The sequence below is a fragment of the Salmo trutta genome, chromosome 40, assembly GCF_901001165.1.
Source record: "Salmo trutta chromosome 40, fSalTru1.1, whole genome shotgun sequence".
Taxonomy (NCBI): Eukaryota; Metazoa; Chordata; class Actinopteri; order Salmoniformes; family Salmonidae; genus Salmo; species Salmo trutta.
Window position 1 is genome coordinate 11,955,491 of NC_042996.1, and position 23,515 is coordinate 11,979,005.

The following is a 23,515-nucleotide window of genomic DNA, read 5'->3' on the forward strand; positions in this document are numbered from 1 at the left end:
CTGTTGACTGTATCTGAAACAACATCTCTGCCTGCAGCCTTTCAGGCTATCCTATTGAAATGGGACAGTAAAGCCCATCATAAAGAAACCCTACAACTAATTTGTTGAATCTCTGCATATATCCTGCGCACCTACTACGCACATTGTCTCCTAATAACGTGAAAGGCTTGAATGATTTACACCAGACAGGTTTCATGAAGAAACAAATGTGTCCTTACTTAGGCCTAGTGTTAGGTGACTGCCTTCACCTAACAAGTATGTGGCCTTTCTTGGTAACAGACACACACAGGCTCTGTACCCCATTTATAACTCAGAGTGGGCTCCAGTGGTAAATGCAAGGCTTAGGGCAGTATCATGTGGGTCTGCTACAAAGAGCACACAAAACCATTTGGAATTGCTTGGTCTGGGCAGGAGTTGGCATCACAGGGGAGATTTAGCCATGAGGTCACCCTTGAGAGCTGATAGGGACAACCAGGGGTAAACAGCGCCCCTCAGTGGAACTACACTGAACCCTGCTGGTCACACAAGGGCATAACAGCTCTTACCATTCTACCCATAAACCCATGATGAAACTAACACCAACACACATGACATGCTCCCAGGCATGTACACACGCAGACCAATAGTATGTAGACATACTCTAGCCAATGATTACATGAAATTATTAACCTCACACAAAAGGAGAGATGGCAATCACACAGACCAGGCAAAGGATCACACTCAGCCAAGAGACCGCTATTACAGTGATGCTCATTACTGCATAATTCTGTTCCCAGAGGAGAATGGCCCATTTAAACGTTGAGGGTAGGATGGAAAGTAGATTATAAATAGACTCACTTCTTAATCCTTATGGCGATGGAACTCCCCATGCTCTGATCAAATGTCTCTCTGACTTCAGGGCAAACTTTTTTAAAGGTTATCTATCCGGATTTCGGCTATCGGGTAGGATTAAATGCAAAAATTTAGAATGAATAGAAGGGGGGGTCCCCATTCAAGTAAATGATTCATCAATTCTATTTTTATGCATTTAATCCTATCCGATAGGCGAAATACAAAAACACTTTTGAAAAACTGGGCCCAGGAGGCATTCCTGAGAGCAGAGGCATATGACCCTCTTTGGACTGGTTGCTGAACATTTTCCAAACCCTCCAGCTCTCCAGTCCATCTGCCAAGATATATGGAGCTTGAATGACAAAGAAAAATGCTTTTTTTTAGGCCTACTGTAGTAACATAATACTTCAATATGGGCCCCTCTAACCAACAGTATTTGGCACTGTTCAGGGCTATTGTACGAGTGGCGCAGGAGTCTAAAAAACTGCATCTCAGTACAAGAGGTGTCACTACAGTCCCTGGCTCAAATCCAGGCTGTATAACATCCAGCTGTGGTTGGGAGTCCCATAGGGCAGCGCACAATTGGCCCAGCGTCGTCCGGGTTTGGCCGGGGTAGGCCGTCATGGAAATAAGTATTTGTTCTTAGCTGATCTAGTTAGATAAAGGTAAAAACATTTTTTTAATGACACCTAGGAACAGCCACCCGTGTAGGCCTAATCCAATTTAAATCACTCATATCTGTAGCAATTAGGCTAACAGCCAACCTAACAATGTTTATTCAGTCAGTCGGCTCTATATTTTTAAACCCTTCCTGTAGGGGCGTATTAATTCCGCCGATTCTGTTTCAAAACGTTCTTGAACGGAAGCAAACGAAACGAAACGGGGAGGGACATAACTGCATTTGTCCAATAGAAACCAGTTTCGTTTAGCAACCGGCGGAATGAAATCACTGACCCATGGCATACTCGTCATGAACAACTTCAGACGGAAAATGCCCATGAAGAAAATATAGGCCTATGAAAGAAAATGCCGTAGCCCGAACTCACCTCGGCACTCTGCAACGTTGTCTTAACTGTTTTTTTACGTATAAGCAATAGGCCTACATACTTTTTCAAAAAAGCGTTTACATGGCGTTTATCAGGTGAAAACATGGCATCTCTCCATCGTGTCAACAGTTATTATACCTCAGTGGTGTCAACAGCTGGGCAGGTGAGATTAATCATTATGCACGCGCTCCACAGCGGCCACCGCGTGAATTTAGTTCCAATCATGCAAATGTCAAGACTTGACAAGAGAAACATAATTACATTTAGTTGAAAACGGAATGGATTATGTCATTTCATTAATTGAAAATGCATCAATACCAAACTAGTCCACCGACATGGTCACGACTCATGTGGTCTGGGTATGTGTTTCAATGACATAATTTTTCATGAGATTTATTAGACTTTATTAACATTTAACAAGAAAGAAACATAAGTAAACATTATGAAACATAAATATTATAATATATATATAAACTGGGGTGGTTCGAGCCCTGAATGCTGATTGGCTGAAAGCCGTGATATATTTTAGAAATAAGGCACGAGGAGGTGTGGTATATGGCCAATATATCACGGCTAAGACATGTTCTTTTGCACAACCAACACAGAGTGCCTGGATACAGCCCTTAGCCGTGGTATATTGGCCATATACTACAAACCCCAGAGGTGCCTTATTGCAATTATAAACTGGTTACCAACGTAATTAGAGTAGTTAAAATATTTGTTTTGTCATACCCGTGGTATACGGTCTGATATACCACGGCTGTCAGCCAATCAGCATTCAGGGCTCGAACCACCCAGTTTATAACAGACCTTATACCAAGGGTATGACAAAACATTTATTTTTACTCTTCTAATTACGTTGGTTTATGGCCAATATACCATGGCTTAGGGCTGTATCCAGGGTTGCGTCTTGCCTAAGAACAGCCCTTAGCCGTGGTATATTAGCCATATACCACACCCCCTCCAGTCTTATTACCTAAATATACACTGAGTATATAAAGCATTAATTGATTTAGGCTATAGATTTGTATCAGTAGCTAGGCCTGCTGTGTGAGATTTTACAGGTACAGTTGAAGTCGGAAGATTACATACACTTAGGTCGTTTTTCAACCACTCCACAAATTTGTTGTTAACAAACTATAGTTTTGTAAGTCTGTTTGGACATCTACTTAGTGCATGAGATAAGTAATTTTTCCAACAATTGTTTAGACAGATTATTTCACTTATAACTCACTGTATCACAACTCCAGTGTGTCAGAAGTTTACATACACTAAGTTGAATGTGCCTTTAAACAGCTTGGAAAATTCCAGAAAATTATGTTATGGCTTTAGAAGCTTCTGATCGGCTAATTCACATAATTTGAGTCAATTGGAGGTGTACCTGTGGATGTATTTCAAGGCCTACCTTGAAACTCAGTGCCTCTTTGCTTGACATCATGGGAAAATCAAAAGAAATCAGCCAATACCTCAGAAATTCTGGTTCATCCTTGGGAGCAATTTCCAAACGCCTGAAGGTACCACGTTCATCTGTACAAACAATAGTACGCAAGTATAAACACCATGGGACCACGCAGCCGGCATACCGCTCAGGAAGGAGACGAGTTCTGTCTCCTAGAGATGAACATACTTTGGTGCGAAAAGTGCAAATCAATCCCAGAACAACAGCAAAGGACCTTGTGAAGATGCTGGAGGAAACAGGTACAAAGTATCCATATCCACAGTAAAACGAGTCCTATATCGACATAACCTCAAAGGCCGCTCTGCAAGGAAGAAGCCACTGCTCCAAAACCGCCATAAAAAAGCCAGACTACGGTTTGCAACTGCACATTGGGACAAAGAGCATACTTTTTTGAGAAATGTCCTCTGGTCTGATGAAACAAAAATAGAACTGTGTGGCCATAATGACCATCGTTATGTTTGGAGGAAAAAGGGGGACGCTTGCAAACCGAAGAACACCATCCCAACCGTGATGCACGGGGGTGGCAGCATCATGTTGTGGGGGTGCTTTGCTGCAGCAGTGGCTGGTGCACTTCACAAAATAGATGGCATCATGAGGAAGGAACATTATGTGGATATGTTGAAGCAACATCTCAAGACATCAGTCAGGAAGTTAAAGCTTGGTCACAAATGGGTCTTCCAAAAGGACAATGATCCCAAGCATACTTCCAAAGTTGTGTCAAAATAGCTTAAGGACAACAAAGTCAAGGTATTGGAGTGGCCATCACAAAGCCCTGACCTCAATTCTATAGAACATTTGTGGGCAGAACTGAAAAAGCGTGTGCGAGCAAGGAGGCTACTAACTTGACTCGGTTACATCAGCTCTGTCAGGAGGAATGGGCCAAAATTCACCCAACTTATTGTGGGAAGCTTGTGGAAGGCTACCCGAAATGTTTGACCCAAGTTAAACAATTTAAAGGCAATGCTACCAAATACTAACTGAGTGTATGTAAACGTCTGACCAACTGGGAATGTGATGAAAGAAATAAAAGCTGAAATAAATAATTCTCTCTACTATTATTCTGACATTTCACATTCTTAAAATAAAGTGGTGATCCTAACTGACCTAAGACAGGGACTTTTTACTAGGATTAAATGTCAGGAATTATGAAAAACTGAGTTTAAATGTATTTGGCCAAGGTGTTGTAACGGCTGTCTGTGGAAGTAGACCAAGGTGCAGCCGGAGTTAGTGTTCATCTTGAGTTTTAATTTAAGAACGAACACGATACAACAAAACCAACAGCCAAACAGTACTGTCAGGTGCAAGACACTAAACAGAAACAATCCCCCACAAAACCCAAAGGAAAAACAGGCTCCTTATGTGTGACTCCCAATCAGCAACAACAAACTACAGCTGTGCCTGATTGGGAGCCACACACGGCCCAAAACAAAGAAATACAAAAACATAGAACGCCCACCCAATGTAACACCCTGGCTTAACCAAAATAAAGAACAAAAACCCCTCTCTATGGGCAGGGCGTTACAGGTGTATGTAAACTTCCCACTTCAACTGTATATGACTGGCATGTAGTGTAGGCTTTTGCTATAGGATACTACACTGTGTGTACAAAACATTAAGGACACCTGCTCTATCCATGACAGACTGACCACTTGAATTCAGGTGAAAGATGTGACCCACTTCAATCAGTGTAGATGAAGGGGAGGAGACAGGTTAAATAATACTTTTTAAGCCTTGAGACAATTGAGACATGAATTGTGTATGTGTGCCGTTCAGAGGGTGGATGAGCAAGACAAAATATTGAAGTGACTTTGAACAGGGTATGGTAGTAGTTGCCAGGCGTACCGGTTTGTGTTAAGAACTTCTACACTGCTGGGTGTTTCATGCTTGACATCCAGCCAACTTCTACACTGCTGGGTGTTTCATGCTCAACAGTTTCCCACCACCCAAAGGACATCCAGCCAACTTGACACAACCGTGGGAAGCATTGGAGTCAACATGGGCCAACATCCCTGTGGAACGCTTTCGACACCTTGTAGGCTGCAACTCAATATTAGGAGGAAGGTGTACCTGTATAGTCAGTGTATATGTGCATAATATATGTATAAGTATGTATAATACTTATATGCTCATATATGTGTGACACATGTGGTATTAAAATGTTTATTACATATACACTGAGTATACCAAACATTAGGAACACCTTCCTAATATTGAGTTGCATACCCTGTTCAAAAGCACTTCTTTTGTCTTGCCCATTCACCCCTTGAATGGCACACATACACAATCCATGTCTCAATTGTCTCAAGGCTTAAAAATCCTTCTTTAACCTGTCTCCTCCACTTCATCTACACGGATTTAAGTGGATTTAACAAGTGACATCAACAAGGGATCATAGCTTTCACCTGGATTCAGCTGGTCAGTCTGTCATGGATAGAGCAGGTCTCCTTAATGCTTTGTACACTCAGAGTAGTATCCTATAGCAAAAGCCTACACTACATTCCAGTCACATACGTCTTGTGTAAAATCTCACACAGCAGGCCTAGCTACTGATAAAAATCTATAGACTAAATCAAGTCAGTCTTCAAATGATTGATGATTGAATTGATGATGATCGAATTGATGATTGATATTTACAATAGATTCCAGTTTTTCATGTGAAAATGTGTCCTTTACAGTTTTCCCTGATGGCACTTCCTCAAGGCACTCAAGGTCGCTCTGCTGAACTGATAGGTCAGTTTCTTCTTCACCTTGAAGATCTCTCCAGACCGGGCGTAGTTCCTCAGCGCCCTGGACATCTTCTGGTAGGTCATGGGCCTCCTGTTGCCTTTCCTCTGCCCCCAGAGTGCTGCTACCTGTTCCTTGTTCCGGGAAGAGAAGCGGAACACTCCGTCTGCTGCCGCTGGCACCCAGGAAATGCAGTGGGCCATGCCAAGGTTCTCCAGCATCTCAAATAAGAAGTGAAACAGACGCACCTTTCTACCTGTAACCACAGAAACAATGATAAGATAGAGTAGAGTGGAGCGGTTAACAATATCCCGTCATAATTGATAATAAAAATCCCTTTGTGAGATGACCAGCTGTGATGGTGTTCAGTGGTAAAGTTGTAAACATTTAGCTCATTTGATATGTATGTAAAACGTACAGAGATAAGCGCTGTATGGGACCATTGTCCTTTACAGTTAAAGGCAGGTCTCTTTAGGGATTGGTCCCCCAGGGCAGCATGAGCTCCAGTGGCAGTATCTACTAACCACAAAAAGGGAAGTTGCCTCTCTCATCAGGTCCAGTGTGGTGTGTGGGTGCTGGTCTTGCTGGCATAGTATGTGGCAATGTGTGGTCTGTCCCTTTCTCAGGCAGTGTAGTGGTGTTTTGGTCCAGTAGTGTTGTTGGGTAGCCACCATGTGATTGCATAGCCTGAAAAACACGTTTTTTTTAACCAACTGAGTTGTATGACTGAGACAAGCAGAACATCACCCAATAAACTATAGCCATATACTGTGTATCTTTCACAGATCAAAGTGCTGTCTATGACAGGCTGACCTAAGCATCATGGGAAGGCTTATATGCGTACCTTTTCCTCATGGCACCAGTGATCACAACAAGTCTCACCAAAGTTTCCTTCCATTGTCACTGGTGTAGGCAAAGCACAGACACCTCCCACTGCAATAGTGTAGAAAAAGAGGTGGCATTAAAAATATACAATAATCCATTTATTTCTATGATTCATAACACTAATAGAGAATAACCTTTTTCTCCGCCATCTCTAGTGCCCTGTCTGTAGTGTTCCTCCAGAAAGTCCAAAATCACCTCCAGATCTGTCTGGTTGTCTTCGGAAGTATTCTGACAAAGATAACCGATTCAAATTGCACAGCACACTCACACATACAGTTCAGTTTGAAAGTGTGACGTCAAAATACATCACTGTGCAGTTCTCCTTAAGCTTATAACGGTCTCATATTTACCATCGTTGTCGGATGCACATCGATTGCTGCAGTCACAGGTCCTGATCCCAGGTTTTTCACAGAGTTGTGTGTTAGATGAAATGCATGAAGGAACTGTGTGACACCCATGCTTTTATTATGCCTCCTCAACATGACAGCCAGTTGGGGCTGCCTTGCTTATCGCCTGGCCTGCACTACTCACCACAACTAGGCTACCGTAAATAAACCTTCACCACAGGAACAATGACCACCACCCCACAAAGCCCACCACCAGAGAAGCACTGTCTCCCAGGACTGACCACATCCTCACCGCTGGGCAAGATAAGAGCAGCCATGGGCTCTCTTGACAGGAAAACAGCACTTATCACAATGGTTTGCCTTTTGGGATCGAGATACACCTTGTGTTCATGTCTTACAGAGTATGGATTGATGGGGAATTGTGAGTGAGGGGTAGACAGTGTTGTTATTGCTGTTGCACAAGCAGCCATTTTTGGCTCATTCAACAAAGTTCATGGTTTTCTCTTGTTTTTGCCTCTTTTTTTCCTAGGACACAACAAGGATGGGACACTTGTTGGAACTCATGACATTTTCACCATTGTTAGGTAAGCAAGACTAGCACAGTTAGGAGGTCAGTGTTGATGCAGTGATGAATAATTCATTGCCTAAAAATAAAAGCGTATGCACAGTACAAACACAAATTATACAAAAATGATTTATTAAAATACATCAATGTGTGTGAGATAAAAAGGATTTCAATTCATTATTTACAAAATGACATGCAGTAATACATGTTCGTATTTGAAACCAACATTGTAGTTATTTCCCTTTACACGTACAGTACCCACACCGAATGCTTATAACTGGTTCACAGTTCTCATAGGTAAAAAAAGTTTACATATTTTCATTATTTACATATTCAATGATCCACAATATCTGATCAATGGTCATTACATTTTCTTTTAAACGGCATAACTAACGGAGAGTAAACATTTTTACATTTTCTTTACCGTGACTGTTACGTTTCCTGACACCCATAACACAATGGCTGCAGTTGTTGGCCCCCGCAAAAGTATGCAGGAGTAGCAGTATGAATTGACAGCTAGCTAAAGCAGCTTTTAACCTCTGTTATTTTCCACAGTGACATTACCTGAGTTCACACCTTGGTGACTGTGGATGAAGTGAAGCTTGTGGCAAGATCACAGTCTCCCTGGAGGGAGTAATTTTCATACCAGCTGTGCCAGTCAGGTGCAGCAGCAGAGCTATAGTAAGCCTGTTCAGCTGTGGCATGCTGCTGGTGGAGGAGCACCTCCCGCCCAGGGTGGCCAGCCCCGGGGTGCCCGGCGGGGGGAATGACGTGACTGATGCCCCCAAGCCTCTGGATGATCGACGGGTTGAACTGGTAGGTGAGTTTGCGGCGCACCTTTACGATCTCGCCCGTTCGGCTGTAGTTGCGCAGCGCCCGTGCCATCTTCTGATAGGTCATGGTCTTGCGGTTGCCCTTGCGCTTGCCCCAGCACTCGGCCAACTTCTCTTTGTTCTTAGAGAGGAAGTGGAAGGTGCCGCTGCCACGGTCCGTCCACTGGATGGAGTCGGCCATGTTGGGATCGCCCAGAGCCTCATGCAGGTACTCATAAAGACGCAGCTTCTTGCGACCTGATGAGATGAAAAGGTTGACTTCAGTTATAATAAAATTATAAACGGGCAGAGATTCCGTTGTAACGATGTCAATTTGATACTTGGCAATCAAAAATCTGAGGTAGTAGAAACATGTTCAATTCTAGTATGTGTAGTTGTACTCTGATATCTCTTACAGACTCTCATCGCTGATGGCCAAACACTGCTCACCTTTGCCGTTCCTCGGTGGCGGTGCGATGGAGTAGAACTGGGGGTAGTCCATGGTTACAGATGGACCCAGTGAGTCGTAAGGAACAACATGAGGCCATGACTGGCAGGACGAGGAGAGAGAAACTGGTCAGGTGAGTCACATCCACATGGGACATGCCACATACATGTACTGTAACCATACATCACAGTTGTGCAAACTTGGAGAAGTCAGTCAATAGTACTATACTGGTAAAATACAATCACTTGTTCTGTACACTCACCGTTTGCTCATTCCAGTCATATGGACCTGGCACATCAAAAGGGTGGGTAATGGGGTAGCAGCACATTATGCTCGATCGCGTTGGAGGCTCAAAGTACTTATAGTCTAAGTAGAGGGAGAAAAATATAGTCATTGAATAGAGTCTTCACTGCCAGAACCAATGAGACTAAAATGTATTGAATCATTTTTCTGACATGCTCAATACAAAGAAAATATGAACAATAATGTCCGTGCCTAATATAATGATGGTGATTGTTAGCGTTCAGATTTAAATCTGGTTTTCTGGCATGAGTGTTGAAGTGTAAGTTTACCTGTATCACAATACGTATCGTCAGAGTGCCGTTGAATCACATCAATTGCATCCTGGAAGTGCTGGTTGATGTCATTATCCAGGGAGATCTAGGAAAACATCAATAACGTGCAATCAACTACAATGTCGTAATTAGGAGAAAAGTTAAGCTACAGAATGAATAGGAATAAATGCCTTATTCTAAAACAACATGAAATGTATTTAAAATAAAATAAAATTGATCTTCAATCCGTCATGACTCACCATTTTGTATATTTGAGCGTAAACTTCAGACAAGGCAAGCAGTGTCTGACCAGTGTCTGTGTGAGATGGATGTACTTGTGCAAGTGTATATATAGTGGTGTAAGCCCCAATATTCACCTTTCGGCTAAAACGAGGTGTCAGATAAAGAGATTGGTCGATTTAAATGTGTCAACGTCAATTCGTGGTTGGCAACACTTCTCTTTTTGGAAGAGCAGATCAGATACACCTCCCACAATCACTCTTTCACACTGTGACTAGATCAGATCACATGAAGATCACATGAACAACAATAACCTCTCTTATGACTTAATTTATCCAGGGATATCTTTCAGTAGCATTCTAATTAGCATTTCTGGGTAGATATTTATTAACATACATATTATCTTATCATAAATGCTCTTCAGTAAATATAGACTTTACTGTAAATTGAAATCTGAGACCCTTGAACTGCTGGGGGAAATGTCTATATAATTTCCATTATATCTTCAGTTTTAAGTGTATTGTATGACATGGCTAACACGTACAGAGCCTATAGAAAGTCTAAGCTCCCTTTCACTTTTTTTTCACAATTTGATGCGTTACAAAGTGGGGTTGAAATAGATTTAATTGTCATTTTTTTGTCATTGATCTATGCAAAATACTCCATAATGTCCAAGTGAAAAGAAAATTCTACACATTTTTACAAATTAATAAAATTGAATAACTAAAATATAGTCGTTGCATAAGTTTTCAACTCAATTGTTTAAGCAAGCCTAAATTAATTCAGATGTCAAATTTGGCTAAACAAATCACATAATAAGTTACATGGGCTCACTCTATGTGAAATAATAGGGGTTGCTTTTTTTAATGACTACCCCTTCCTCTGTCCCCCATACATACAACATCTGTAAGGTCCCTTAGTCAATTATTGAATTTCAAGCACATATTCAATTACAAAGACCAGGGAGATTTTCGAAAGCCTAATAAAGAAGGTCAGTGCTTGGTAGATGGGCAACAATAACAAATCAGACATTGAATATATCTTTAAGCATGGTCAAGTTAATAATAATGCTGTGGATGATGTATTAAACCACCCAGACACATCAAAGATGCAGTCGTCCTTCTGAACTGAGCTGCAGGACAGGAAGGAAACTGCTCAGGGATGTCACCACGAGGCCATTGATGATTTTTAAAACAGCTACAGAGTTCAATGGCTGTGATGGGAGAAAACAGGATGGATCGACGTTGTAGTGACTCCACAATAATTACCTAAATGACAGAGCGAAAAGAAGAAGAAAATATACAGAATATGCATCCTGTATTCAACAAGGCACTAAAGTAATACTGAAAAAAAACACAGCAAAGGAATACACTTTTGGCCTAAATGCAAAACCTTATGTTTGTAGAAAATCCAACACAACACATCACTGAGTAACTGACTCCTTATTTTCAAGCATGCTTGACATTGGCAAAGACTGGGATGTTTTTCAGGATGAAAATAAACAGCATGGAGCTAAGCACAGGCAAAATCCTAAAGGAAAACCTGCTTCATCTGCTTTCCACCAGACACTGGGAGAGGAATTCACCTTTCAGCAGGACAATAACCAAATCTACACTGGAGTTGCTTACCAAGAATACAGTGAATGTTTTGACTTAAATCTGCTTGAAAACATATGGCAAGACTTTAGAATTGCTGTCTAGCCATGATCCCCAATACCTTGACAGAGCTTGAAGAATTTTGAAAAGAACAATGGTGGGCATATTGCACAATCCAGGTGTGCAAAGCTTTTATGGGACTTACCCAGAAAGAGTCACAGCTGTAATCTCTGCCAGAGGTGTTTCTAACATGCTTTGACTTAGGGGGGTGAACACTTATCTAATCAAGGTATATTAGTGTTTTATTTTTCATTCATCTTTTTTTTTATTACATTTTTCTTCCACTTTGACATTACAGAGTATGTGTAGATTGTTGACAAAAAAAATAATATTTTTATCCCACTTTGTAACATAATAAAATGTGAAGAAAATCCAAAGGGGTGTAGATTTTCTATAGGCACTGTATCCGTAACCAAACTGCAGTCATTGACATCAAGTGATAAAAACCCTATTAGTTTTCCATTCTAAAGCCTGAGTATAAGCTCCATCTAGCCTTTAGCCCATTTAGCCTTTTTTCATAGTAAGTTATTATGGACACACTGGAGATGCCTCCTGATCTATCAAAATTTGTGAAAAGTGTTGCATCATGTCTGGTAAATAGTTGATCTGAATTTCAGTAGATTAGCAATCTGTTGGTCTTAGAATTGATACAATGTTGCTGATTTATCCTGACTTGTAATGGATGTTACTGTATGCCTAAGACAAACACAATAAGGTGTGCATGATGTGTTGATTTCAGCAGAAGACTGAAAAGTATATGATTAAAAACCATACTTCCCTAATTCTAATGATGGAATCATCTGCACCTGTTAAAACATTGTGTAACGTGATTGCACCCTCAGAACCACTAGGGATTGCTAATGTACTCACCACAGTTCTATATTTTTAACAGCATTTGTTGATTTAATTTTCACCCTCGATACTTCAAAGCATTAAACAAACTAGGTGATGCTAAAAATAATAAAAATACAATACATAAGTACTGTAACTATAACTTGCTGTGAGTCGATTACATAGATTGAACCTTTTTGAGACGATTAACGTAATTATTAAATATTTCAGTAAATCAATGTGGGCCACACCATATGGTCACTGTTGCAACCATATGTTGTACAGCTATCACACATTTTTATAAATAGATATGTGTTGCTTGACTGGAACTGTGGAACTGATCTATGCATTATGGGTCAGACTTCTGACCTGAGTCATGAAAGCTATCGTTAATGATGAATAGTTCAAGTATAAGTATTTGTCTTGTCCGCAAATCCCAACTCCTCCCTCTCCAAATAAACAAGGGATTTTTGAGAAGTTCATTTCTTTAGATGCTGCCAACATGCGTTTTAAATATCAACGGACTGACTCCTGAAGTTCCCCTTTCAGGTTCGCTGAGTGTGGATACAGCGGTGATCTTGCCTGGATGGGTAGATTAAAAGATTATGGACACAATGAAATAAAGATGCACAGATTATATCTATCCGTAACCCTAGCCTACACAGTGGCATATACTGTAAAACCGCTGTCTACACTCACTGAATTAGTCCATACATTTATATAACTAGCCAGTTTTTGTATTGAAAATACATTTTAACTTACTGCATACTGTGTGTGTAGTGGGTGCATGTGTGTGCGTGTGTATAGATGTGTGTGTGCTTGTGTGGGGTTTCCTCTCGGTGACTAGCATTGCTCGAACGCTAGAAACCACAGTACCTAAACGTTCTCCCCCTCTAGTTTTCTTTCCATTGTACACATTAACATGGTCAAACCTCTGTCAAAAGTAAACTATAAATCAAAAACAACAACCATGCAACCAATAATGCAGGCTCTCTTGACTCCCTCTATTTACTAAATGTATTTGTATAGATTTTGATCAAGTACATGTTTTGATTACAACATCACAGCTAGAGTTCTAACAATTAACCCATAGCAGGAAGAATGAGGTTGAACTATTTACCTGAGAGCGGTGTGTGTGTGCGTGCGTGTGTATGAGTGGGTGTCAGTGCCATGGTGTTTACATTTAATCATAAAGCAGCCATGAGGGCGCTTTATCTCTTCAAACAAAGAAGCATTTTTCTTCCCCTTCTCTGCAGGCTCTATTGAAAAGGTCTATTTATATCAACACCAACGAGGGAAGGGCAGTGCAACCGCAACACGGTCGACACCTATTCAACTTCTTTATTTACTGGCACTCAATGAAAATCAAGAAGTACCAAAGCCACGGACACAGATTAGATCAGTGGAATAAAGTTTGTGAGGCAACAGGGTTGTAATACTATGTCATTGAGATCATGTTATGGTCAGGGCATATATTTAGATTATGGACGTTGAGTTTCTTTTGTTATTTTGTATAATTTTGTTCTGCAAGAATGTATTTTTTTCTCACTATATCAAAGTGACTGTAGATGCCACTGGTTCCTATTAACGGAGAATGAATGAATTTGAGACAGTCAATGTTAACAGTGTAGATAACCTTTGGCTTGTGGTTCAATATGCATAGAGAAAATGTAACCACATGTACTATATAGAAAAGAATATGATGTATATCTCTGAGATTGTTTTATATATATAATTTCAAATGAAATAATACAGAATGAATAACTTAATTTATACTCTTTCCATTTCCAAGTTTTAGCCAGTGAATCCATGGACATGGAAATGTGAATATGAGTCACGTATAATTATATCCACAACAGGAAAAACTGTTCCACACATGGCCACTAGGAAGTAGTAAAGACACATCACACCATGTCAGAAAATTATAATAATACATCTAATTTAGTCAATCCTTCAGTTCAAAGAAAAAACGGTATATGTATGTACTTCATAGAAAGTTTTAACATTTAATTTTTTTATAACAGAGCGATAATTAAGGTTGTGAATGTTTGCTGAGTAACTATAGTGTGTTTCACAAGGAATAAAAATGGCAAAGGGACATTTGCTTATCAAATCTAATTCCCCCACACCGGCCAATGTAGGAAAATATTGGAGCACAGAGCATAATCTGAGGGCATTCAATTCTCTAGGGCTTGCAGAAGACCTTTATTGATTTGCCATGTTGAACAGGAAATCCATCTCTAGGGTGTGTAGACAAATGGCAGCTGTTGTTCTGTATTACAGCAAACTGAGCAACAGGGGGCAGTGCAGAGTCGTTACTGTAAGCCCAGATATCCACACCTGCTACATAAACTTTGGCCCTTTGCTGATTTTCAGCTGAGTCACTATACAGATTAATATCCACTAATACATTTGATCAAAAACTAACATAGTCACTGAGTTTGCCCACAGTGACACAGAACAAGCCATTATACAATACCCGTTTAAGTGGCTCAACTATAGTCATAATTAGTGTGTGTGTGTGCGGGTGTGTGCGTGCGTTTTATTTTAAAGTGCATTGACAGGGACAACAAATAAACAACAAACAAAGATCTGATTTTTAAGATATTTTAAAAGTGTAATTTCATGTGAATTTACAGAGAAACAAAAATTCTTGCTCTTCCAAATCTCCTGAGCTCTTCCGTGAACTGAGTTAGCACAGGAAATAGATAAAAAATGCAACCAACCTTCATAATACTACATAGATGCAAAGAAACGCATTGTGTAAAATCCAGTATGTACTTGGTGGAATAGTTTAGAGTAGATTTGAAAAGACCTGGGTTATATGGCTGCTGGGGCTCACAGGTTAGGGGTTTGCTACTTTCTGCAGTAGGCCACAGCCCCATAAGCTAACACTCCCACAATAGCCACCATTGCAGCGCCCCCACACAGCAGCACAGGTAGCTCAGTGGCAGGGAGCGATGTAGCAGGCTCAGCCTCTGTCTTCTCTGGCAGAACCTCCTGCGTCACTGGTGGGATTTCCTGTGTCTCCTGGGCAGCGGGGAGCGAGACCGAGGACTCTGGTTGGCTGTTAGTTTGGCTCTCATCTGGTGGCTGTGGTGCTCCAGGTCCTAGGACCGGGGGAGGGTGGAGCTGCTCCTGCATAGAGTATTGGAGCTCTGAATGTAACTCAGCTAGTGTAGGTATTGAGGGGACAGGAGTAGAGGAGGCAGAGGGGGGCTCTAACTTCCAAACTGGCATGGGCATAGAGACGGTGGTGGCGTGGGATACTTCAGAAGGCTCCTCCTGGACAAATAGCTCCTCAGCCACAGACATCATTAAATCCATAGTCTCTTGGTGGTCAGCTGACACCTCAGATGAAGGTAATAATTCCTGGGTGTCCAGCTCCTCTTCCCTGAGCTCAGCCAGTTCTCCTTCTCCCCCCAGCACACTCATCACACTGGCCTGCAGCTCCTCCTCTTCCCCCAGGCTCCCGTCCTCCTCCTCGGCCAGCATCTCCTCCTCCTGCTCTAGGTGGACCATGTCGGAGATGGAGGAGTGGTTCTCGCTGCGCTCCTCAGCTAGGTGGACAACTCCGTTGCTGCTATCCAGGCTCTTGGTGTCCTCGGAGTCCATCATGTCTCCCACGGTGGACCAGGACTCTACCAGGCTGCTCTCTGTCTGCCAGGGGCCAGACCTGCCACTGTCTCCCTGGCTCAGCTGCAGCGTGGCAAGGCCCAGCCAATCAGGCTTCTGCTCTCCAGACAGGGAACTGACCTCACCACTGTCATCCCCTCTGGACACTGCTGGGACCTTGCCCTCCAGACTGAAAACCGGCCACTAGAGAGACACAACAGACAACCAACCATTAACATGAAAACATATTGGATAATATTGTTCAAAAAATAAAGTAAATTCCTAAAATCAACAATAAATTCATCAACTCTAGTGAGTTGAATATAAAACCTTTATAACTAATTAATAGTTGCTAGAATGATTGTGTGTTTTTATGACACAGAATCTCATAGGGTCTGTTTCTGCTCTCTTGCCAACTACTTATGGAATTGTTTGGCTTGAAAATGGCAGCAATAGAGTTGGCAAGAGCACAAACCGATCTGGGACTAGGCTATCTCATAACTGTGGTCCCTGGAAAAGGTTAACCAATATATTACAAGATGTCCTTCAGTGACGTAGACTGATCAAGTTCTGTGTGGAAAAAGTAGCACCCTCTGCTCCGTGTTGCAGCATTCTTTTCTATGTATAGCCTGGCCCTCACATGTCTGACTATGTATAGGCCCTATATATGTATTTCCATTTCAGCCAGGAGCGGAAGCTATTCCAGAGATTTCACATGACGTGACGTGTAGTCGAGAGTGGGGATATAGAGGAGAAGGGATGTTACAAACCCAGGACGAATGGAATACTGCAGTTGTGTAGTTGAAAACGTCGCACACACAGTAAAACAGAGGACACAACGCATTGCACTTGCACAAAACGTTAGAGGTCGAAAAATACAGTGCATTCAGAAAGTTTTCAGACCCCTTGACTTTTTCCACATTTTGTAACGTTACAATCTTATTCTAAAATTGATTTCATTGTTTTTTCCCCTCATCAATCTACACACAATACCCCATAATAAGCAAAAACATATTTTTAGAAATGTTTGCTTATTTATAAAAAAAAAACAACTGAAATATCACATTTACATAAGTATTCAGACCCTTTTTCAGACCCGTACTTTGTTGAAGCACCTTTGGCAGCAATTACAGCCTCAAGTCTTCTTGGGTATGACGCTACAAGCTTGGCACACCTGTATTTGGGGAGTTTCTCCCATTCTTCTCTGCAGATCCTCTCAAGCTCTGTCAGGATGGATGGGGAGCGACACTGCACAGCTATTTTCAGGTCTCCAGAGATGTTCGATCAGGCTCAAGTCCAGGCTCTTGCTGGGCCACTTAAGGACATTCAGAGACTTGTCCCAAAGCCACTCCTGCATTGTCTTGGCTGTGTGCTTATGGTCGTTGTCCTGTTGGAAGGTGAACCTTTGCCCCAGTCTGAGGTCCTGAGCGCTCTGGAGCAGGTTTTCATCAAGGATCTCGCGGTACTTTGCTCCATTCATCTTTTTCTCGATCCTGACTAGTCTCCCAGTCCCTGCTGCTGAAAAACATCCCCACAGCATGATTCTGCCACCACCATGCTTCACCCTAGGGACGGTACCAGGTTTCCTCCAGACGTGACGCTTGGCATTCAGGCCAAAGAGTTCAATCTTGGTTTCATCAGACCAGAGAATCTTGTTTCTTGTGGTCTGAGAGTCTTTAGATACCTTTTGGCAAACTCCGAGTGGGCTGTCATGTGCCTTTTACTGAGGAGTGACTTCTGTCTGGCCACTCTACCATAAAGGCCTGATTGGTGGAGTGCTGCAGATATGGTTATCCTTCTGGAAGATTCTCCCATCTCCACAGAGGAACTCTAGAGCTCTGTCAGAGTGATCATCGGGTTCTTGGTCACCTTCCTGACCAAGGCCCTTCTCCCCCGATTGCTCAGTTTGGCCGGGCGGCCAGCTCTAGGAAGAGTCTTGGGGATTCCAAACTTCTTTAATTTAAGAATGATGGAGGCCACTGTGTTCTTGGGGACCTTCAATGCTGCAGATTCCTTTTGGTACTCTTCCCCAGATCTGTGCCTCGACACAATTCTGTCTCAGAGCTCTACGGACAATGCCTTCGACCTCATGGCTAGGTTTTTGCTCTGACATGCACTGTCAACTGTGGGACATTATATAGACAGATGTGTGCATTTCCAAATCATGTCCAATCAATTGAATTTACCACAGGTGGACTCCAAACAAGTTGTAGAAACATATCAAGGTTGATCAATGGAAATAGGATGCACCTAAACTGAAAATTCAAGTCTCATATCGAAGGGTCTGAATACTTATGTAAATAAGGTATTTGTCATTATGGGGTATTGTGTGTAGAATGTTTTTAAATCCATTTTAGAATAAGGCTGTAACGTAACAAAATGTGGAAGACACCTACTCTTCACCCTCTCATTGTCCCCTTGTCTTTCAGTCCATCCTTTCCATTCAAATGCCACTGTATGCAATTGTTCATTCCTTGTATATTGAGATGGAATACATCTGTCCATCATTGAGTGACCCTGATTAATCATTATGCATGCGTGTAATCTCATCCCAGGCACAGAGTCAAAACACTGAGATCAAGTCAGAGCTGTTTATTACATAATGAAAAAGCACAGAACCACAGTGGCAGAGGACATTTATATCGGTCACCTTTATCCATGTTTACGATAAATATTTCCTGATTTGATCAACAATGAATGATCAAACAGCTCATGCACTTGTGCCGTACTACTTGTGTTCCTCTGCACAGTCATAGAACGCATTGTGTGTTTGTCCTGAGATTGACTGTCTCTGAGAGGCACATCAGCAGAGACCGTGGATTAAATATCTGTTGGCTAAAGCTGAGTGTAAGCTGTAAGCATGCCGAGAAAGCTGCCCTCTCTAACACCGAGGCCTGCCAGGTGTATGTTACTAGGCATTTTGGCACAAGGGGAACCAGTGACATGGTGATCACGCTCTCCCTGCAAGGCACAGAGCAGGCTTATAGGCCACAAACGTGTTTATGTGGAAAGTTACTGTACAGTACCTGTTCTAAAGCATATTAATTGCTTAATCTGTCCAATAAGACTCATTCACTCTGATCCACCCTCTGACAATCGCTTTTAACCGCCACAGAGTTGAATTAAAACGAATCCCAATAATGTGGAGTCCCACTCCTTTCCAGACCTGGGTTCAATTACTATTTGAAATCTTTCAGATACATTTAGTGTTTGGTCTAGTCTGTCTGGAGTGCCAGATGGATGGGGTTTGCACGTTTGCGACTATTCTATTGGTTCCATTGTGACCAGGAAAGTTCAATCAAACCCAGATAAAGTATTTGCAATGATTTCAAATAGTATTTGAACCCAGGTTTGTTCTCTTCCCCATAGTATCAGATACCCATGGTAGTGATGTCAGAGACTCATGGTCATGATATCAGAGCCCCAGAGATAAAAGGTCAGTCTGAATGTCAGACAGAGGAAACGACACATTCTCAGCCCCTGAACCATCTGATGATCTTATCCGATTGGATTTCTAGAAACAGACACATGACAACAGACACACACACGCACGTGCACACACAAACATATACACAGGGACGTACGGACACAGACACACACAGTCGAGGAAAGGCCGCACATAAGCTAGTATTTTCCGATGTCAATGACAAGTTAGCTGGACACAAGACTTCGGACATATTCCTGTCCCTGTTGATTTAATTAGTAACTAATGACAACCACCAAACAACACCCAGAGAAACAGACCTGTTTATGTTGACAGGTGATACACAAGGTTAAAACCTCTTGGAGTTGTGCCCTTCATAACATCAAAGAGCTCCATGATGGCTGATATAGATGCCTTCTATATTGGTTTAACAAAGCAAGCTTTTACAAGGCCCTCTCCCCTCAACTACATATATTACTACTACTTGTGTGTACTATTATGTCCTACTAATACAACTACAGTACTATACACTCACACACCACAATTCCCCTAAAACAGGGCTCTCCAACCCTGTTCCTAGAGAGGTTCCCTCCTGTAGATTTTTCGCTCCAACCCAAGTTGTAACTAACTTGATTCATCGTATCAACCAGCTAATTATTAGTCAGGTGCGCTCGATTAGGGTTGGAATAAAAACCTACAGGATGGTAGCTTTCTAAGAACAGGGTAGGAGAGCCCTGCCCTAAAACAACAACAAGATATCCTGTGATGCGGCCTTGCATTCCATTAATTAAGAGCAGAATAAAATAAGTGTCTTACCTGGCTCCTCTCTGTAAAGTGTTGAAAGTCGTAGGCGAGAGACAGATGTTGAAAAAGAGTGAGAGACGTGCACTCGGACAGAAAGTCAGGGCTGAGGACACAGCGACAAGAGGGTGACATACACGCTGTAGTTAGCAATGGACTACCAGCTGCTCCACAGGACACAGCAGCCCCCCTCTCTCTCTCTCTCTCTCTCTCTCACTCTTCCACTCTCTCTCTCTTTCTTCATCCCCTGTCCAGTGCCCAGACTATGACGTAACAGTTGGCTACAATGTGGCCATGCATGACTTTGTGGATGGAAAAATAAATATATTACATTTGTAAGAGGCTGCTATAGAATTGCAGCATGCAAAGTGATTGAATACTTCATCATTGTGCCAGCTTGGTAAAATATTATGCCTATTGTCTTTCACTGGGTAGACCTAACTAGCTGTAAGTCAGTGAAAAACCTCTGAGTGACATAATAATTAACAGTACAGAGGAGGCAGAGAGGTTAGTGCTGTCACAGGCAGTTGGCCAAAGTTTTCTGACACACTTCCAGATGGCAGACAGTCATTCACTGTGCTGTAGAAGGAAAGAATGCAGACTGAGTCAGAACCAGAATGGAAACTCTGTGCTATTTTTATGGAATTCCTCTAACCCTCTAGCATCATCTACTGGCAAGGCCCATACATGGTCTGCAGCACCATGGTCTGCACCATTGACTACATAGTCAGTCTGCACAGACAATTTATTCCTGAGGATTATTACGAAAATACTTTAAATAAATGTTGGTGGGAGGGGCTACAGGAGGATGGGTTCATTGTAATGGATGGAATGGAATAAATGGGACAGAGTCAAACATGTGGTTTCCATGTGTTTGATGTGTTTGATACCGTTCCTTTCATTCCATTCCAGCCATTACAATTAGCCCATCCTCCTATAGCTCCTCTCACCAGCCTCCACTGATGTTGACTTTATCCACAATTGATTTCCTTCTAATTTTGATGGTATTAGCTACAATTATGTATCAAATCATTTAAAATAAGATGTTGAAAATAAGATATTCAGTGAGAAGTCCATGCTTGATAGCTTTATTTAATTTAATACAAGCATTCAGAAAGTATTCATACCCCTTGACTCATTCCACATTATGTTGTGTTACAGCCTGAATTCAAAATGGATTAAATATATTTTTTCTCTCATCTTTATTTATTTGATTTATTTCACCTTTATTTAACCAGGTAGGCAAGTTGACAACAAGTTCTCATTTACAACTGCGACCTAGCCAAGATAAAGCAAAGCAGTTCGACACATATAACAACACAGAGTTACACGTGGAGTAAAACAAACATACAGTCAATAATACAGTAGAAAAATAAGTCTATATACAATGTGAGCAAATGAGGTGAGATAAGGGAGGTAAAGGCAATAAATAGGCCATGGTGGCGAAGTAAATACAATATAGCAATTAAAACACTGGAATGGTAGATTTGACAGTAGATGAGTGTGCAAAGTATAAATACTGGGGTGCAAAGGAGCAAAATAAATAAATACAGTAGGGGAAGAGGTAGTTGTTTGGGCTATTTATAGATGGGCTATGTACAGGTGCAGTGATCTGTGAGCTGCTCTGACAGCTGGTGCTTAAAGCTAGTGAGGGAGATAAGTGTTTCCAGTTTCAGAGATTTTTGTAGTTCATTCCAGTCATTGGCAGCAGAGAACTGGAAGGAGAGGTGGCCAAAGGAGGAATTGGCGTTGGGGGTGACAAGTGAGATATACCTGCTGGAACGCGTGCTACGGGTGGGTGCAGCTATGGTGACCAGCGAGCAGAGATAAGGCTGGACTTTACCTAGCAGGGTCTTGTAGATGACCTGGAGCCAGTGGGTTTGGCGACGAGTATGAAGCGAGGGCCAGCCAACGAGAGCGTACAGGTCACAGTGGTGGGTAGTATATGGGGCTTTGATGACAAAACGGATGGCACTGTGATAGACTGCATCCAATTTGTTGAGTAGGGTGTTGGAGGCTATTTTGTAAATGACATCGCCAAAGTCGAGGATCGGTAAGATGGTCAGTTTTACGAGGGTATGTTTGGCAGCATGAGTGAAGGATGCTTTGTTGCGAAATAGGAAGCCAATTCTAGATTTAACTTTGGATTGGAGATGTTTTATGTGAGTCTGGAAGGAGAGTTTACAGTCTAACCAGACACCTAGGTATTTGTAGTTGTCCACAAGTCAGAACCGTCCAGAGTAGTGATGCTGGACGGGCGGGCAGGTGCAGGCAGCGATCGGTTGAAGAGCATGCATTTAGTTTCACTTGTATTTAAGAGCAGTTGTAGGCCACGGAAGGAGAGTTGTATGGCATTGAAGCTCGTCTGGAGGGTTGTTAACATAGTGTCCAAAGAAGGGCCAGAAGTATACAGAATGGTGTCGTCTGCGTAGAGGTGGATCAGAGACTCAGCAGCAGCAAGAGCAACATCAATGATATATACAGAGAAGAGAGTCTACGCACAATACCCCATGAAGACAAAGTGAAAACATGTTTTTAGAAATGTTTGCAAGTGTATTGAAAATGAAATACAGAAATATATAATTTACATAAGTATTCATACCCCTGAGTCAATACATTTTAAAAATAGCACAGAGTTTCCATTCTGGTTCTGACTCAGTCTGGATTCTTTCCTTCTACAGCACAGTGAATGACTGTCTGCCATCTGGAAGTGTCTGTCTTTGGCAATGATTACAGCTGTGAGTCTTTCTGGGTAAGTCTCTTAGAGCTTTGCACACCTGGATTGTCAATATTTGCGAAATATTCTTTTTAACATTCTTTAAGCTCTGTCAAGTTGGTTGTTGATCATTGCTAGACAGCCATTTTCAAGTCTTGCCATAGATTTTCAAGCTGATTTAAGTCAAAACTGTAACTAGGCCACTCAGGAACATTACATGTCATCTTGGTAAGCAACTCCAGTGTATTTCTGGCCTTGTGTTTTTTTTAAACCTGTGGTTAACTCTATTTTGTTTGTTTTTTATCCTAAAAAGCTCCCTAGCCCTTGCCAATGACAGGCATACCACAACATGATGCAGACACCACCATGCTTGAAAATATGTATAGTACTCAGAAATATGTTGCGTTGGATTTGCCCCAAACATAACACTTTGTATTCAGGACATAATGTTAATTTCTTTCCCACATTCTTTGCAGTTTTACTTTAGTGCCTTATTGCAAACAGGATGCATGTTTTTATAATATTTGTATTAGTATTGTGGAGTAACTACAATGTGTATCCA

At 41.7% G+C, this 23,515-nt stretch overlaps 2 protein-coding genes and 2 long non-coding RNA genes across 4 annotated transcripts; 2 read left to right on the forward strand and 2 right to left on the reverse strand.

Moving 5' to 3' along the window:
• The first annotated feature begins 1,797 nt into the window (after nucleotides 1–1,797).
• Nucleotides 1,798–8,503, forward strand: LOC115180219 (uncharacterized). The gene is made up of 4 exons (XR_003873043.1): nucleotides 1,798–2,040; nucleotides 6,012–6,137; nucleotides 7,822–7,876; nucleotides 8,413–8,503. It is a non-coding gene; the product is annotated as an uncharacterized LOC115180219 (long non-coding RNA).
• On the reverse strand, nucleotides 7,972–10,303 carry LOC115180218 (transcription factor Spi-C). The gene is made up of 5 exons (XM_029742135.1): nucleotides 9,932–10,303; nucleotides 9,690–9,777; nucleotides 9,380–9,483; nucleotides 9,120–9,219; nucleotides 7,972–8,927 (listed from the first exon to the last, which is right to left on the reverse strand). The coding sequence occupies exons 1-5, from the start codon at nucleotides 9,932–9,934 to the stop codon at nucleotides 8,428–8,430; spliced, it is 795 nt and encodes a 264-aa protein (XP_029597995.1). The 5' UTR covers nucleotides 9,935–10,303; the 3' UTR covers nucleotides 7,972–8,427.
• LOC115180220 (uncharacterized) lies at nucleotides 8,592–23,105 on the forward strand. The gene is made up of 4 exons (XR_003873044.1): nucleotides 8,592–8,677; nucleotides 8,817–8,898; nucleotides 9,088–9,250; nucleotides 22,919–23,105. It is a non-coding gene; the product is annotated as an uncharacterized LOC115180220 (long non-coding RNA).
• On the reverse strand, nucleotides 14,991–20,447 carry LOC115180217 (bcl-2-like protein 13). Its single transcript, XM_029742134.1, has 2 exons — nucleotides 20,253–20,447; nucleotides 14,991–16,216 (listed from the first exon to the last, which is right to left on the reverse strand). The coding sequence occupies exons 1-2, from the start codon at nucleotides 20,370–20,372 to the stop codon at nucleotides 15,254–15,256; spliced, it is 1,083 nt and encodes a 360-aa protein (XP_029597994.1). The 5' UTR covers nucleotides 20,373–20,447; the 3' UTR covers nucleotides 14,991–15,253.
• Nucleotides 23,106–23,515: the final 410 nt, after the last annotated feature.

Excerpts from the sequence above, each read along its gene's own strand:
- LOC115180218 (XM_029742135.1), bottom strand. Across the intron at positions 9,484-9,689 it reads CGATACGTATTGTGATACAG|ACTATAAGTACTTTGAGCCT; the intron begins GTAAACTTACAC and ends CCCTCTACTTAG. Across the intron at positions 8,928-9,119 it reads GCCACCGAGGAACGGCAAAG|GTCGCAAGAAGCTGCGTCTT; the intron begins GTGAGCAGTGTT and ends TCATCTCATCAG.
- LOC115180217 (XM_029742134.1), bottom strand. The coding sequence starts at position 20,372 with ATGTCACCCTCTTGTCGCTGTGTCCTCAGCCCTGACTTTCTGTCCGAG. Across the intron at positions 16,217-20,252 it reads ACTTTACAGAGAGGAGCCAG|TGGCCGGTTTTCAGTCTGGA; the intron begins GTAAGACACTTA and ends GTGTCTCTCTAG.